Source organism: Panicum virgatum, chromosome 1K (assembly GCF_016808335.1).
Source record: "Panicum virgatum strain AP13 chromosome 1K, P.virgatum_v5, whole genome shotgun sequence".
Lineage (NCBI taxonomy): Eukaryota > Viridiplantae > Streptophyta > Magnoliopsida > Poales > Poaceae > Panicum > Panicum virgatum.
In genome coordinates this window covers 2,317,319-2,334,302 of record NC_053136.1, presented here as the reverse complement: position 1 = coordinate 2,334,302, position 16,984 = coordinate 2,317,319, and the positions used below count along the sequence as shown (strand labels likewise).

General features: G+C 49.3%; 4 protein-coding genes across 4 annotated transcripts; 1 reads left to right on the top strand and 3 right to left on the bottom strand.

Annotated features, from left to right (window-relative positions):
* The first annotated feature begins 1,820 nt into the window (after positions 1-1,820).
* LOC120647733 lies at positions 1,821-4,183 on the top strand. The gene is made up of 4 exons (XM_039924592.1): positions 1,821-2,096; positions 2,260-2,369; positions 2,473-2,768; positions 3,635-4,183. Exons 1-4 carry the CDS (start codon positions 1,906-1,908, stop codon positions 4,181-4,183), a joined length of 1,146 nt encoding a protein of 381 aa, XP_039780526.1. The 5' UTR covers positions 1,821-1,905.
* Positions 4,184-5,276: 1,093 nt separating this feature from the next.
* LOC120708134 lies at positions 5,277-6,833 on the bottom strand. The gene is made up of 2 exons (XM_039993281.1): positions 6,484-6,833; positions 5,277-5,891 (listed from the first exon to the last, which is right to left on the bottom strand). The coding sequence occupies exons 1-2, from the start codon at positions 6,664-6,666 to the stop codon at positions 5,622-5,624; spliced, it is 453 nt and encodes a 150-aa protein (XP_039849215.1). The 5' UTR covers positions 6,667-6,833; the 3' UTR covers positions 5,277-5,621.
* A 1,002-nt stretch (positions 6,834-7,835) lies between these two features.
* On the bottom strand, positions 7,836-10,059 carry LOC120708047 (cyclin-U4-1-like). Its single transcript, XM_039993176.1, has 2 exons — positions 9,631-10,059; positions 7,836-8,457 (listed from the first exon to the last, which is right to left on the bottom strand). Exons 1-2 carry the CDS (start codon positions 9,993-9,995, stop codon positions 8,079-8,081), a joined length of 744 nt encoding a protein of 247 aa, XP_039849110.1. The 5' UTR covers positions 9,996-10,059; the 3' UTR covers positions 7,836-8,078.
* A 2,536-nt stretch (positions 10,060-12,595) lies between these two features.
* LOC120707966 (bax inhibitor 1) lies at positions 12,596-15,963 on the bottom strand. Its single transcript, XM_039993059.1, has 6 exons — positions 15,646-15,963; positions 14,797-14,940; positions 14,570-14,661; positions 13,369-13,555; positions 13,093-13,248; positions 12,596-12,981 (listed from the first exon to the last, which is right to left on the bottom strand). The coding sequence occupies exons 1-6, from the start codon at positions 15,766-15,768 to the stop codon at positions 12,928-12,930; spliced, it is 756 nt and encodes a 251-aa protein (XP_039848993.1). The 5' UTR covers positions 15,769-15,963; the 3' UTR covers positions 12,596-12,927.
* Between the last annotated feature and the right edge of the window lie 1,021 nt (positions 15,964-16,984).

Genomic DNA, 16,984 nt, shown 5'->3' with positions numbered 1-16,984 from the left:
TTTCGCCCGCAAGTATAGTCGGATCGGGTACCCAAAATAAGATTGGGTTGGGCACGAGCATCAAGTCTTTACCCATGGTACCTGATGGATACCGAAATATAAATATTGGAAAAAAAATCCAATTTACATCCTCGAACTATCACACGAGGAGAGGGTCGCCCCCGCGTCGCCCCCAAGGGCGACTCGGGTGGAACTGCGCTGCCGTGCCCTCCGCCTCCCTGCCGGCCCCCTCCCCCCTCGCCGTCGCCGGAGCATCATGCCGGAAGTCCGTGCGTGTGCCAGGACGGCGGCGGCGGGGCCTCTCCACTTTCCCCACCACTCTCCATCTCCCACTCGCCCCCAACCCCCTCCGCCGGTACCTTGCCGAGCTCCGCCCGCGTGCTGCGGCCGTCCACGGCGCGGTGACGCCTAGATCCACCCCCCACTGGGTCGGATCTCAGGCTCCGCCGCCTCCTCTCCGCTGTCGCCCCGCCGCACACCGGCGCTTACGGCAGCGGGGCTGGTCCGTGTCCTCCGCCCAGATCCGCCGGCGCGTTGGGGTCCCGGGTGATGCGGCGTCGTCCCTAGGAAGGCCTCGATGCGGCGCTGGCTCTCTTCTCGCCGGTGCTGGGGCGCTGACTGGTGGCTGCGGCCTTCTTTTCGCCGGCGGTGTGCAGATCCGGCGCTAGTGGCCTCGGTCCCGGCGCCTCCTGGATCTCGCCGGTGCATCGACCTGCACCGCTTGCCGTTGGGGGGCAGCTGGTGCCTTCTCGGTCGCTGCTCAACCAACGATGCAGGACGCTGCTCGGCCGATGATACATCTTCTGCTGGCTGCAGGTGATGCTTCTTTGGTGCTTGGTTGTGCTGCTGGGTTTCAGGGAGCTTAAGGTGAAAGCCGCGCCCAGCATTCTACCGGTCTTGACGACGGCGGCGTCCGAGGACATCGCTCACCTCCTTTGAGGCGTTGTGAGAGCTCTCCCCTCCTGTAGCCATGGGATCCCTCCGGGTGAAAAACCTACTCTGGTTGTACCGGACCAGCGGCAGCGGCATCATGACGTTGCATCCTAGCTGTAGGTGTCATTGTGGAGGATCCTCCCAAGCATCAGCACCAATGCTCTACAATGGTCCTTTGCAAGCATCCTCCTTCCACGGTTGCACAAGCTAATTGCCGGTGATGTCTGCCTCGAGTCTTTATACCTCATAATCGTCCATGTTCCTTGATTGCTTCATCTCATCACCTGCCGGGTTGTGAGACCATGATCCCCTCTCTTAGATCTCCTCGTTCTCCTCTTGCCGATCCTCCCCCTCTGAGGATTCCTCCCCTCAAATGGCGTTGGCAGCTCGTCGATTGGATCCCGGATACGCTCCATAGGTCATGCAAGTCACGGCCGTCGTCCATCGAATTTGACTTTGAGCTTTTACGGTCGCCTGTGGAATGGAGATCACTGGAGTATTTAGTTTCGGTGGTAGCATTGTTGGGGGATAAGCAACATGCTTCCATTTTTGAAGGAGTAATCCTTAACTTTTGTAGCCTTGGTGTGTGTTGTACCTTCTCCTTTTCTACGATTTTATATCGATTTTACAAATTCACTATTTAATGCGCCCTGGGCGTCAGGACCTAAATGTAATTTTTTTTACATTTAGGTCTTATCGCAACTGGATGAGCGACAGGCACCCTGTCGCTCATTAGGGGGGCGACAGACACCCATTTTTAAAAATTTCCATATTTGACATATATTTTTGAAATTTTGTTTTTTTATAATATAAAAATGAAAAAAGCGCGACTTAGGAGATGCGTCGGATGGAGTGAATGGCGGATTGGATGCCAGCTGCTCCCCAATACCACACGAGGCGGCGCCGGCGAAGGCCCCCGCCGCGCACTCAGCTGCCAAAAGAGGCCACCGATCAAGATACGAGACGGTGCAGATGCAAATCCTCTCGCGCTCGATTCTTCTCCCCCTCCAGCGCTCCAATGTCGCCACCTCCCCTGCCTCAATTCACCGCCTCGTCTCTACCCGACATCTCCTCTCTTTCATGGCATCTGGTACACCTCGCTGGTGGCCACGAGTTTCTCCACGCTTTGCCGCAGCCAATCAACAGATGCGTCATGTTTCCCGTTGAGATTTCTTGTTGCCATGCTAAAGTTTGTGCCTTTGTGTTAATCCCATATGACACCCAAGCACAGAAAAGAGGCCCAAAAAGAGAAATCTATTCCAGGCATAAATATATCATCTTATTTGCGTTGGATGCTGAACTAGCTTTTTATGCTCTCTGTGATAGATTTCCTCATGTATCTCGGAAGATGGCCAGCAGCAGTAGAGTAAAAGGCGAGGAGTTGGGTAGTCCAGACAGATTCAACCCGTCTGCCAAGGATTTTATTATTTCCTTGGGTATGCACTCTGCCATGTCCCAAGGCATTAAACTTAGAGAATACGCACACAGCCAAAAAGTTCATAATTCGTTATAACTATGGTCCTCCTGCCAATTGTGCAGAAGATGAGACGAGAGCAAGGGTGAATGTCATTTCTGGCGATGAAGATGCATATAGGAATAGGACAACCTTGGAGGTCATGGATAGCAAACCTGATACAACAGGGGGAACTGCACACCCAGATGGTTGTGAGCTGAGCAATGATGACAAAGAAAGCTGGGCTGCAGAGATACCTGGTTATCTGATGGATGATATATACCCTATGGATATACTTCAAGATAGCAGCCACCGTGATGGTTCTATATACAGTGACACGCCTAGCTGGAAAAGAGAATTTCGTATTGCTGACCGTATGAGAGTAAGCAATCAGTATCTCTGTTCCTACTTTTTCATTTGTTATTATTTCCAATTGGACCAGCATGTTTACTTTTTCATATGGCTAGTGTTTGTTTATTTTTCTTATTTCCAATTCTAATAAGATTTGTATTTTTTTTATGAAGCTCGTCGGGAGGCAATGATGTTTTCAGATCCCACGGATTGTGATAACATCAATGGAACCTGCCGGTTACATTCAACTCGTCACATGTTGCAAATTTTCTCATTGAAGTTGGCTAGCATTCCTGTGGAGCATGGCCCAGTAGAGTTGTATGGATATATAGCAACGCGAGATACTCTGGATTGTTTAATTAATTATGTCATCAATTTTAGCAGGGATGATCCCATCATCATCGAGCAGGTTCACATCTATACTTCTCTTATTCAAGGGCAGGTGCCAGCTTGACCTAATCTGCTGCTGCCGCTGTGCACGCAGGTTAAACAGTACTGTGCATAGTACAAGGCTGGCCACATTTGGGCCTTTGGGCTCTTATTAGACAATGAACAAAATCTAGACATGACAACAAACAACTATGCCAAGTCTTGTATTGATTTAGTATGAAAATGGATCTAAATTATGTATCTAAGTATCATATAGTCCAGACAATATCAAATATAACAGTTCTGTACTCTTGGTTGCTACCAATTAAACCTCACAAAATTGATTTCATTTGTTTATTGGCACATGTGAACATGCATAGCATGAATGATTCCGTCACTTCAATATTCTCTTTTCATTGCTTGCAGTTAATAGATGCGTATAATTAAAGTTTATGTATTTTTACAAGTGAAACATCATAAGAAAAGTATTGAGCATTAGATATTTCTTAATTTTATTTGATTCTGTAGGGTTCTCTCATCAACATGGCTGGCCCAAAGCGAGGGATCCAATTGATTGGCACTACTCTAATTGAATATGACATGAAGATCAAGACAGGCAGACATGAAAATGAAGATCTACAGCTGATCGACGGCGTATCACTCGTAGACTACTCGTGGAATTGCAGCCCATTCACTTGCCGCATGCGCGGCGGCTGTGGTGCGATCGACATAACCGCCTCATGTCTTTACTTTGCGGTTGAGGCGACTGTGGAAGTTGCCATATCACAAGTGCAAAGTGGTTTCAGCATGCGTCTTGGTTGTTTTACCAGCGGGATACATGAAGAAATCCTGCTCTTCGATGGTGCTATTGCTGAGTCATGTGGCTTGAAGAGGTCAGTGATTGCTGTAGTGAAGGGTGCTCAGATGGATTTGAAGTTTATGGTAGCCTCAGACTCGTGCATCCCAGCTGAACATTGTTGTTCCTTTGAAGCGACCAAGCATGGGCATGCTACTCAAGAGATAAAGACTGATTTTGCGTTAATCGGAGTGAAGGTGTCTTGGTCGACTTTGATCTGATGGGATATTAGCTTATGAAATCTATGGTTTGTCTGGCCATACTTGCGGCAAGAAAATTAGCCTAAGAACCTTAAATTGAACTTTGTTAACAAAAAAATGTGGGGTCTGTGATGGGTGGGTCAGTTTGGAGTTGTGGGTAAAGGTGGTAATGGGCCATGGCCCTAGTGGCCTCTTTACAGCCCAACAAAGTCCTTAAATATTTTAGCTCAAAACTGTATAAGATTAGAGCCCGACCCTTTTAGAGCCCGGCCCTTAGATTTTCTAGGCTAAAATCTAGGGCCCTTTACCACCCCTAGTTGTGGGCTTGTGCAGCAATTAAACATTTCACTGACTATATTTCTTCTGTCTAGTGCGAGGTCTGGCAACTTTGGATTGTAATCAACTAGTGTAATAAGTAAAAGTTTGAACTTTCTACAATTCTACTTATCCTAGATCTGTGCCTGTGCGCCGCTACAAACAATAAAATACTTTGAAAATTCACATGAGCAGCTAAAGTAGAAATTTAAACTGATTTACAATAAACACCTTGTTCTGCATCAAGGTATAGCATAAAATTTAAAATTTCAAACACAATATTCAAATTCAAAATGGAGTGTCCAATATTAGCATGTGTCACACCGATGGTTGTATCTCATTGCTTCCTGTCATAGATGTGGCCATCTTGCATTTTTGGCACTATTTTGTATCCTTCTAATTTCCTTCAGGCTGCGTAGTTCTTCAAGAATTCTCTGCTGATACTTGGTCAGATTGCTGGCATTTCTGTATAAAAATAAAGCTAAGATTCCCAACAATATCGTGAAACATACTCCCTCCATCCAAAAAAAAGTCATTCTAGTTTTATCATAAGAGCATACTCCCTGCGTAGTTCTTCAGGTAACGAAGCATGGGCGTGCTGCTCAGGAGATAAATACTAATTTCGCATTGGTCTCGGTGATCTTCAATTGGTCGACTTTGAGCTGAGGGGTGCTTTGTCTGGCCATGCCATAGGTGGCAAGAAGAGATTGCATGGTCTAGCAACCTTGGATCGATATCGTATATATTTGTAGGTAACGGAAACCATGGCCATTGTTAGCCAAAAGGCATCACTCCAAAATCATGCATAACAGCATCATCTTTTCAATTTATACCAGTAGAAACGCTAGAGGTTCAGATAACAAGTGTTACAAACATCTACTGCACATGTGCTTGGCTGTCCAACCCGTCTATATGAAGCAAGCATAAAATCTATATGAAGCAAGCATAAAAACATGCGGATCCTAGGTTCTTTCCTCAGTTAATCATATACTGTCACATTGCGGAGATTAAGTTAGTGTAGCAAGTATATATAGGGGCTAATACTTCTCTATACTGGACATACATATTAACTAGCTAGCTTCTTGGTCAGGTGAGCATACTCTAGACACTAGGCGTCAGGGAGCACAGCCCTAATCTCGCCTTGCTACGGCCCGTAGTAGCCACTGTGATCTTGGTGGGTAGGGTATCTCCGGTGGCCACGGGGCGGTTCATCTTCGTGGTGCCATGGCAGGTAGTCCTGGCTTGCTGTAACGGCATGTGGTAGGGGGGAGTGCAGCCACCTCGGCCCAGCGTGCGGGGAGTTCAGCAGCATCACACCAGCATGAGGGGTGCTCGGCAGCCGTGGGCCAGCTTCGGCGCCGCGGTAACAGATCCTGGGTGGCCGCGGCGGCTCCCTGTTGCCTGAAAGAGCCTCCTGCAACAAGTACAATGATGAGCAGGGCATTCATCAGGGCACGGTCACAACATCATTTGGACAAATTCGACGGCATGTGACTGGGCGATTCATATCTGTATAGAGATAATCTTAAGTTTGTATGTACATAGTAGTCGTATATTCATAGGCACTTGTCATCTTCGTCGCATTTAACTTTAGAAACAGTTCCATTATTGTGCTTAATTATCTAGTATTTTCCAGCGCCATGTGTCAGATACCAGATAGGAGGCAGGAATTCTGACGTTTCGTTAGTTGGGAACAGGTTGAAGTCACCACCAAGCAGTTAAATAAAGACTTTTGACAGGAATAAGATAGATTTCTCCCATCCCTTCCAGCCCACTTTGTGTTCATTCCAATAGAACTAAATGTAAGACACGATTTTGAACAGTATGTAACAAGCGCATGCTATCTCAAAACTTGTCATTACGAACTAAGCTTAACCCAACAACTGACTATATAAGCGTAGTTCTTGGAATCCAACAGTGCTACAATATCCATATAGCATCCTAGATTAACTAAGCAACCAAGTACAAGACCAGAATGCAAGAGGGTGATATCGAATGGAGGTAACCTGTAAACGTTGATGTGCAGTTTGAACTTGCGAAGGACTGCCTTTGATCACAATTAGAACCTCTTCTGAATAATCTCCAATTTCCTCAAGAATCACAACTGCTCCACTAACAGATCGGACAAATTCAATGTTTTCTCCCCTCTCGCCAATTATCTCTTCAGCACGTGGCAGCGGGATTTTCATTGTCTATGTAATGTGAAAGCCAAAATGTTATGTAACAGCAAGGTCTGAAGAAGTGTGACTGTTAAGATTAAAATCAAAAGAAACTGAGCATAACAGCTGAAATTTTGACCTAAATAGGAAAATAAGATCACAAAATATCTCAGCTGTAGCTAAAGAGTACATCATAAGACCAGGCGAGTCGTGACGCGGCGGAGCGAGGCGAGTGTGGTTGTGGGGTTTTCGGGCTGGTTTGGTTGCGTGATCCGCATCCCGCAGGACGAGAAGTCGAAGAGATGACACGTGTCAACCGGTGGTTGCCTCACCTGGTTTCCTTATTTTGGGAATAATAAAATATTTAATATACAAACTCCAATGTTCAATATGGTAATAATAGTTTGATGAACAAAGAGTACAACACCTACTGAACATATTAAGCCCCGTTTGGATGCGGCAGATTTTTTGAATCCATAATCTAAAATCTGCTCCAGCTTCCCGAAGCCTAGAGTGGATTTTGGTTGGGCGGGGTGGGGGGCGACAAACTTCCCGCCGCTACTACCTAACCAAGATTTCCATTTTGCCCTTGTAAATTGTATTGTACAAAGTTGCCTCGCTTCAAAAAAAAATTTGTATTGTACAAGCATTTGTTACATCAAGGCGTCAGTGAATGTGGTGAGGTGCAGATTTGATTGCTGTCAGAGGTTTTCTATTTATGATCCTTTCTTGACATTCAGTTATGGTTTAATTTATATCTTGAGCTCAAATTTGTCATAGACCTTGATTGAAACAAAGTGGCTAAAAATGTTTTTAGTCCCATTAGTTCCCAAAGAGTAGCTAAAAGGAGTAGTTGAGTGGGTCTGCTCGACTGTCCTTCATTTTAGTTACTTTTAGTCATATTGTTTGAAAATTTAATCCCTTTTAGTCACTTGATCCAAATAGGGGTGACTAAAATTTAGTCACTTTGCTTTGGAAGGTGAGATCCAGACACATCATATATGGAACCGTGATCGAGCCTCACATACATCAACTGATTCTGTTTTAAAATTCCTGCTATTTCTTCCTTTCAAAAAAATTTCCTGCTATTTTCAGTCAGTTACCTTTGCATTATCTTTTAATCTAACATTTGTTTCTAAATAAATACTAGTAGTAATTAGTTTGTTCTAACTGTCGTACTATTTAAGAATAGAATGTGATTAGTGCAACGCCTCGTACTAAACAGGCCCAGAGGATGCATTGTTGTTCGCTCGACTCCGAGTCCAAAATTAAAATAAAAAAATGCTGTACTCCGAGCTCATCAAGCCCTCGTACTCAACCCAATCAACAACTGCGAACACAACAAAGGCATGTCGTGGCAGCTCACCAAGAATCAATCAGGAAACGAAGGCCTCCTAGGACACAGGAACCAACAAATCAAATTAACTGAAAGAATCGTGTCGTCATCGGGCGATCATCTCCACGGCCACTCTCGGGACGACGACGGGCACTCCGGCGGCGGCGGCTGCCCTGCTCCCGACCCCGGCCCGCTCACGAACGGCGGTGGCCGCACCGTCCTTGGCCTTCCTAATCAGCAGCAGCGCGCCCTGGTGGTCGCCGCGGCGCCGGCGCTCGGCCTCCTCCTCCTCGTCGGTGGCGGCCGCCGCCGCCGCCGGCATCGGCACGAGCATCTGGCCCTCGAGCGCGGCGCAGTAGCGCGCGAAGGTGTCCGGCGTGACGTTGAGGCGGAAGCGCAGCGCGAAGAGGAGCTCCAGCTCCAGCCCGTTCATCTCCACCACCTCCACGCCCCCCACCCGCGCGAAGTAGGCGTTGTTGCAGTGCCTGCAAAAAAAATAACAGTTAAGATTCGTCAGTGGTTTCTTCAAGAAACAAAAAGACCAGTGTTCGCGATCATGGAACAATCATTCGCCGTCCTGGAAATGTTGCAGTTTTGGTGTTTTGCAAGATGATCGATGAACAATTGGTCACGGGATGATTTAGGCTGCGAAGTAAGTAGGAGCGTTTGTTTTTCATGGTAGGTGAGCAATCGGGTTCAGAGTTAAAGGAGGGAGAGGAACAGCCTAGCGAGCGACGAGCTGGACGTGCCAACAGACCACCAATGCACCACCTACCGATAGCTACCGGCTGCTGCATTGCACATGTCTCCTTCTGATTGTATTGCAGAAAACATGCAGCAGGTGGCACCATACATCTGCATGTGATTCTCGGCCATTGCCCATTGGAGCATAGTATCTCGAATAAACACGGCTGGATCTTCAGTAGTTGGGAGCAGCATCAGCATGCACCCAAGGTGAACTGATGATGGTCTGAACGAATGAAGCGGTAGATTATAATGATGGTTGTTGGTTGTGTGTTCCAGCTCAGTTGGCAGCTGCCAAGTGCCAAGACGTAAGCTGAGCTATTGGATCTATAGCGGATAGGATAACGCCGCATGAGTAAGCTGAGCTGAAGAGCTGCTGGATCAGGTAGGCAGTGGTGCCACGCCCTGTCCGACTCCATGACGACTCGCGTTGCCGTGACACGACACCACTACTGATCGGCAACAGCTAAGCCACCGGTACTGAAGATTTGATTTGCCTTTCCCGGCCGGCACACGCGGTGACGGGTGAAGGGATAGGGCTCTGCTGCTCTGTATCCTACGGCATCAACTTGTTTACCGTGATCGGTCGGTGTTTATTTATTTGGCGGGAAATGACTATCCAGGTTAATGCAGGCAGCTGACAGTGATGAGCGGCCGGGGTTATTTAGTCAACTCTGGCATGTGCGGCCGTGGAGTGTCAACTCCTCCCGTGTGCCCAGCTGGAATTGCTGCTGATGTAGCTTAGTAATTCTTTTTTTCTCTTCCCTCCGTGCCAACCAGGAACCGGAAAATCAGTGGTTTGCCGCCGCGAAATGCAAGGTGATTAGCAAACGAAGAAGAGAGCAGACAGGACTCATCAATGGAAGGAGACCAAATGGCCGGAGTGGGATCGGGAGCCCGGCTGGTGAACTCACATGTCGTCCATGAACTTGGCGGCGACCATGACGGCGGTGATGAGCAGGCGGTGCACGCTGTAGGAGTCGACGACGCCGACCACCGCGGGTGCCTCTGCCGCCGCATCCCCGTCCTCCAGCGGGCGCTGCGCGAGGCGGTCGAGGTAGACGTAGGCGACGACGAAGCACGCGGGGCTGCACCCCGCGTACCGGTATATCCGCTCCGCGTACCGCCGCACGGGGATCGCCGGCAGGGCCCGGCCCCGGAACGCCGCCGCCGCTGACGACGCGGGAGCGTCGTCGCCGAGCTCGGCGGCGCGCTCCAGCAGGCCCGCCAGGACGGACACCGCCCGGGGCACGCGCGCACCGCCCTTCCTCTGCTCCATGCCGCTGGCGTGGTGGTGGCAGGCTCAGCTGCTGGCCAGGGGAGGGGGGGCCGCGACGGCCGGGAAATAAAAGGGGAGGTTGGCGGGGGCGACAGGGTTTTTCTGACCGACCGGAACCGGTCCGGACTCCGGTATCAGATGGTTACAAACCGGCACAAATTTAAAATTCAAATTTGAATTAAAAAAAAACGAAAAAAAATCTCAAAAAATTTCTAAAAATACTTCAAGTTGCGACGAATATAATGGTGTCAATTTTTTTCAAATATTTGTTTATTTAGTATACTTGCGGGTATTTGAAGTTAAATAAAAAAAACATACATACAAAAATATACAAATACAATGTAAACCATGTTATATATTGTATTAATGTAAAAATAGTACAAAAGAGGGTTGGAGGGTTCATTTAGGCTAAAACATGTTATACAAATATTCAAATTTTGAACTAATGTCGGTTTTTTTGTTCAACAGACCGGTTACCGGTCAAACCGAGCTAACCGGTCGGCTTACCGATTGAAATCGTTTGAACTGGCGTTTGAATTTGAAATTTGAATTTGTCTGATTTTAACCGATTTCCGGTTAAACCGGTCCAATTTACCGGAACCGATGGGCGGCGGTTTGGTCCGACCGGTTGGTAAAAAAACCCTGGGCGACTGGTGGCGCGCTGGCAGAGCGACCCGCCGCTCTTGGTGTGCCCAGGGCCGTCCCGGAGAATAGTGGGGCCCTGTGCGAAATTCTAATTGAGACCTAAACTAAATTTATGTGTTAAAATGAAATAGTAACCACTCATACTATGTTTAGACCAACATAATAATATGATATATATATATAATAACAATAATAATAATAATTGTACATATTGCTTGAATGCGTGCAAAGTTTTCACTTGAAAAAAACATCATACTCTTTAAGTACCCCTTGAAATTTGAGCACAAGATTACAGAAGCAAATGATCAATGCAATAATCAATATTCAATAACTAAAGAAAAAGCATTAAAGAAAACAAAATTCATGGGATGGCTTGGACCAGCGAGATGGCAAGAGCCAAGAGGGCCGAACAGAGTAGCAGGAGCTCATATGCGCACTGGGAGTTTGGATTTGGGAGCAGTCCAGAGCTTTTTCAGTCCAGAGCTGAGCAGCACTGGAAGGGCAGGGCCGCAAGCCCGTAAGGCAGGGTGCATCGCGGCCGCCGCGCCGTAGGGAGTTTTGATTGGAATCGAAATATGAGGCGGTGAATTGTCTGCTAACGGATGTAGTTTAGGCCTGTAAATCCATATCAAAGTAATGCTAATTTGGGGGCCCCTGGCACGTGGGGGCCCTGTGCAGTCGCACAGGCCGCACATGCCTCGGGACGGGCCTGGGTGTGCCGCTTGCGTACTCGCAGTGGCGTAAACTTGGGGAAGGCGCCTTTGGTTCGGTGAGGGAGGAGAGGACCGACCGCCACCGACGAGTGGAAAGAAAGGCTGCTACTGCTGGTGGACGACGGATCGGTGGAGCCTTTATGTACAAAAAAAAAAAGAGCGCGCCTGCACTCCTGCAAACGTGATGCCTCGGCAAACGCTTCGGATTCGGAAAGCGATCCGAGCGAGCAAGACGCGCGATGGCGAGCCTGTCGGTCCAACTCGGCACATGAGAAAGAAGCCGTACCCGTACGTATGAGACACGCACGGGGCGGCGACACGGCGTCGTCTTATTTCTTGGCCCGCCTCCCTGGGCCTTTGTGTGGAAACCGCCGGTCCGATCCGGAGCGGTACAGCTTCGGCGTGCGTCCTCCGGATTAAGAACAGAAGAGAGAACCAACCAACCTGTAATTATCCGGGGCAGGTTTGCGTTGCCGTCAACAGCAGCGCGCGGTGTGATGAGCCAGCCACCCCCGGGAGACCGTGACACCAGACGCGCGTTTTCAGTTCCCGGCTCCCCTGCTCCGGGCCATAGTTACCGCCGTGTCTGTTTATCGCGGGCGCGGTGGGAGCCGTCACGTCGCAGAAGGCGCCGGCGCCCTCTGTTCATCTTCTTCCTCGAGCAGGGGGTTGGGGGACGGCCGCCGGCGGAGTTGCAAGCTAGGGAAGAGAGAAGGTTGGCCGGGGAGGGGTGGTGGAGGGCGGCGGCGGCCTTTAGATTCTGGGTTGCCGGGGCTCCAATGGCCACCGGACCTAGAGGAGAGGCCGGAGGTGGCGGCGGCCCGGCAGCAGAGGCGATTCGGCTGGCAGAGGGCTCGGCAGCGCGGGAGCGCCGCCGGCCGGGCGGGGCCGGACCTCCGGTAGGCGGTGCCGGCGGCGGGGGGCGAAGAGAAGACGACACGGCGGTGGCTAGGCGGCGCGGTGGCGGGCTCGGTTAGCGTGGCGGCGGTGGAGGGCGGCGGCGGAGGCCGGTGGAGCCGGGGACGGCGCTCGATTCTGCGATTGAACGCCTTCAAATCGCAGAAGGTGATAAATAAACGCCCCCATCGTTACGGCAGCGGCACGCTTGTTGTGCTACGTGACAGGTGGTAAGGCAACCGACACCCACCAGAAATGGATCCAAGTTAAGCGCGACATCTAGGTACGACTCGATTCTAAGCATACAAAACGACTGAACAAGACACAGAATATGGGCAGTACGGATCGGCGGAACTGTATGTGCAACGTCAACATTTACATTGCAGTTTCTTAAGAGTTTGTTTGAAGGTTCAGACAAAGACAACATCCGAGCCGTTTGCAGCGCACCCATATATGCAAAAGCTTCAGCAAACTCCGCACGAAATTCACAAAAGAACTAACAAACTAAGAGAGCAAACAATGAACACTGTGTTTCCACCACCACAGCACCCAGTTGTGTGGCAGCTCCGTTCCATCCTCAACGCCCATGTAGTAGACTACTAGTAGTAGTAGAAGTGATACTAGTAAGCAGGTAGCAGTGGCTTGTCAGGCCAAGCACACGGGGAGCCAGCTAGCGCTCACGACCTCTTCTTCCTCTTCTTGTCCTCCGACTTGTCAGCTGCGTTCTTTAGCTGCACGAACAAATTGAAGCGCTCATCGTCAGCAAACACAGTTTTCACACACTGCAGCAATCCGGCCACTAACAAATCGAGGTGGCAATAATCAGGCAACCCCAGTCTCACCATGATGACGAGGATGCGGACGAGGACAGCGACGAAGTCGGTGAAGAGGGTCAGGGCGTGCTTGATGTAGTCCATGTCACCATGGTGCGCCCGCTCGATGATCTCCTGCGTGTCGTACACCATGTAGCCCAGGAAGATCAGCAGCCCAAAGTAAACCTGCAGGTTGACAAAGCAACATCATCAAAGGTTAATTACTTTACTCCTCTTCTAGCCATCAAATTAAAACACCTGCCTATGGGTTCGCTCAAACAGCACAAGCTTGCATGTCTCACTGACCTCAAACATGAAGCTGCCAGTGGAGTGGCCAAAGATGGAGGCGGCGAATTGCAGCCAGAGCAGAATGGAGAGGCCAGAAGAGAGCAGCCCACCAAGGTAGAGGTACTCCCGGCGCTTGGCCACGATGGCTGCGCAGGAGAAGCACGCGAAGGCAATAGCAGTCCCAACAAATGCTGTCACCAGGATGCTGTCAAACACAACAGAAGCAAACGTCAGTAAACAGATTTTTAAAATCTACTTTGTTTATGATGGTCACCAGGAGTAACATTAAGGTTCCAGAGAACAAATTCATGGCTCTGAGTATGCACGAATTTAGTACAGAATAAAGCATAAGAAAGTTCAGTTCATCATGCTAACATAGTTGAAATAAAGTAGGAGAACTGCACTCTAACATAAACAAAAAAGGCCCTAGCCCAACATAGGACACCGTTCAAAGCCATTTCAGCATGTTACAGGTGGCTAGCGATAATAATTAAGGAAAGATGCACACAAATGCTAATGGAATGCCAGCCTATGCAGTAGTAGCATTTTTTCTAAACAGTTAGAGCCCAATATATCATCAGAAAATTGTTTGGTGCTTATTATTCAATCTAGTACATGCCAAGTCCCAAACGAATAATTCGGTTGCTTTTTCTTGAGCATCTTTTGACAAACAGGGTGGAACATGCATAGAAAAAGGCACATCAAGGGCAAAATCAATTCTGCACCAAGGTGAAAAAATCTTGCACCTGGCCCTCATAGCAAGGGAATGTAAACTGTAATAACTAGTGAAAACATCATGCATGACGCACTGAAAACTGGAACTGTCAGCAAGCAATTTAAAATTCTCTCCCACAAAGAAAAGGATTATCATGAGGAAATGCTTGCCATGCAAAATTCTGCTACTGTGACGTCAACATGGATTAAATGAATAAATGCCCGCACGAAGGCAGAACATAACCAGACAGTGATTGACAGAGAGACACGTAAACCATAGGCATCCACTATGTCCTAATCAGTACTGACATATTGCCAATCACCATCACCCAATTGTTCAAGTATATCACATTTACTACGTAGTTACTACAACTATGCCGACTAGTAGCTCCTACTAATCCACTCGTGCGTGATCAAACAAAGTGAACTTGTACGTATTTGATTAAGCGGTAACCCATAGCATCAGGCAGTTTCCGAGACAACTGCTAGGTAAGTTCCTTATTACCTTGGGTCAAAGTCTACGGCGAGCTTTATCAGAGGTCCAACCGACGCCCCTTCCAGTAGGGCAGCCGCCATCAGCAGTCCATACCTCTTCCTCTGCACACACGCACACACAGGGCACAACACCACAAAAGTCAGCAAGATTGACATTTTCCGATGTAAAATTTCTCGCGAAACAGCGCGATCAAGCAATCAGGTTATCAAGGTCAACTTGACGAAGGAGAGACGAACCTCCTCGTAGACAGGCACCGAGAAGAGCCAGGCGATGCTGCCGACGCAGCCGAGCATGGTCAGCATCCCGCCAATGTTCCAGACGACGTGCAGGTAAGCGCCCACCGCCGACGAGGCCAGCGCCACGCAGAGGGTGAGGTAAACCTGTGGGCGACCAAACAACCAACTGTGAGAATTAAATTCAGATTACTCAAGCAGCTAGCTGACATCACGCAGCGGTGGCACGATCGCGTAAAACCTGAGGCGCGCAAAGGCATGTTTACCGAAATGCCAAGAATGGAACCAACTCGCTAAAATATTCTAATCGAATTATATATATTCTTAATGATTATAATGACGAACGAATCAAGCGGTGGGATTCGCAGTTCTCAATAATCCAACGAATAAAAGCGAGAATCAGTGCGCATCGCATTCGCATTCCGTGGGTGAATCCCTGCAAGTGCGGCGTTAAAATAATGGAACCCGACAAATTTAATTCATCTGGACAAATCGAACCGGCAGCGGTAGAGACCGGATCGTCTAAACCATCGGGCGCAGAAATCGATCCAGGGGGCGCGAGCCAGCCTGGAACAGAAGAGCAAACTTGGCGCTTACGAAGAAGCGAGCCCAATCAGAACCAAATTCCCCCAAATCTCCCAAAATAACCGTCAGATTAACGCCCCGAAACCACGAGAGCGCCCGAATCCGTAGCCGCATTCCACCCCGCACAGCCCTAGAGATCACCCGGTGGTACAAACTAACAAACCCAGCACGCAGCCCTTGGCACGAAGAGAGAAACAAGCAGAAATCCGGGGAGGGAAAAATTTCAGAGGATCGGGAGAGAAGGAGGGCGGAGTCCGGGAGACGTACGAGCTTGAGGTGGGTCTGGACGGCGGGGGTGATCTGGCGGAAGTTCTTGAGCGATTCGTAGCCCCAGCCGGCGCCGGGCGCCGCGCCGTACGCCACCGACGAGGTCGAGTAGAAGGCGTCCATCTCGAGCCCTTCTTGCTCCGCCGATGCTCCCCCTCTCTTCACGCGAAACGAATCGGATCGGGGCCTCGCCTCGCCTCGCCTCGCCTCGCACGCAAAGCCTCTGCCTGACCCGTGCAGCCCGGCCGCTGCCTTTTTTGGTCGGTTCGAGTCGCGTCGTGTCGGGTCGGGTCACGAGGTGTTCGTGGGTTTCGGAATGATGCGGAGGGGTAAGGCCGCGGGGGCGTGTTTATATATATAGGGTCAGTTGGATTCATACCATTACAATTTTATGAAGTTGGATTTCATGTTGAAATCCATGTCATTGAGTGGCATGATTTTCAACGTGAAACCCAATTTTATAGAGTTGTGGTGGCATGAATCGAATTTTCCCAATATATATAGGGGTTGGTGCTCTGGTGAGGCGGCCACGGGTTCGTGTGGTGGCGAAGGAAATGCCGCGGCACCGCGCGGGTAGTTTTCGGGAAGGCGCACGGCACGGGCGCCTCTCGTACGCCGCGACCGTCCCAGAAGCTTTCGCCACGCACGTCCCGCCGCGCCACGCTGGCGTTCACGGCACCCCTACCACCACCACGCGGCGCCAACGTGTTCCCATTCATTCGTGCTTGTCTCGCGTGGATCCTCTTGCTAGTTGTACGGTGTGTCGGCGTAGGCTTAATTACGGCTTCCCTTTGGTAGTTTGGTCGCTTCATTTTTCAAATGCAGTTACGGAGTACGTGCAGCACAGACATGTTTTAATTAAGGCATGGTAAGAATTTGTCAAAAAAAAAGGCATGATAAGAAGGTCGTCCAGTACAGTAGTAGTAACGTTTTTGGTTTCTGGTTGGTCGTTAGAGAACATCATTAATTTTTTTTGAAACGAAAAGCATCATTATTTTCGCGTGGCTAGTTTATCAAATAGGTTCAGTTATTACGATGATCCACATTGAGATTTGACCTATTGAGATGTATCCATTTCGAATCCTCAATCCTACACGGTGATAAACGTAGCAGTTGATTAGAGCCATCGCCCGTCGGATTCGTATTTCTTTGGCGTTAAGAAAGGAGACCTCCTCGCAAAAAGAAAAAAAAAAGCAAAACTGACGCTTGCGCTCGCGCGCCGCACGCCTCATCGCAAACGTGCCTCCGGCCCGGCCTAGCTTCATCCAGCATCCGTGATGAGGCGATGACGCAAACTGTTGGGACGCGACCAATGCCGCCCCTCCACGTGGCGGAGCCG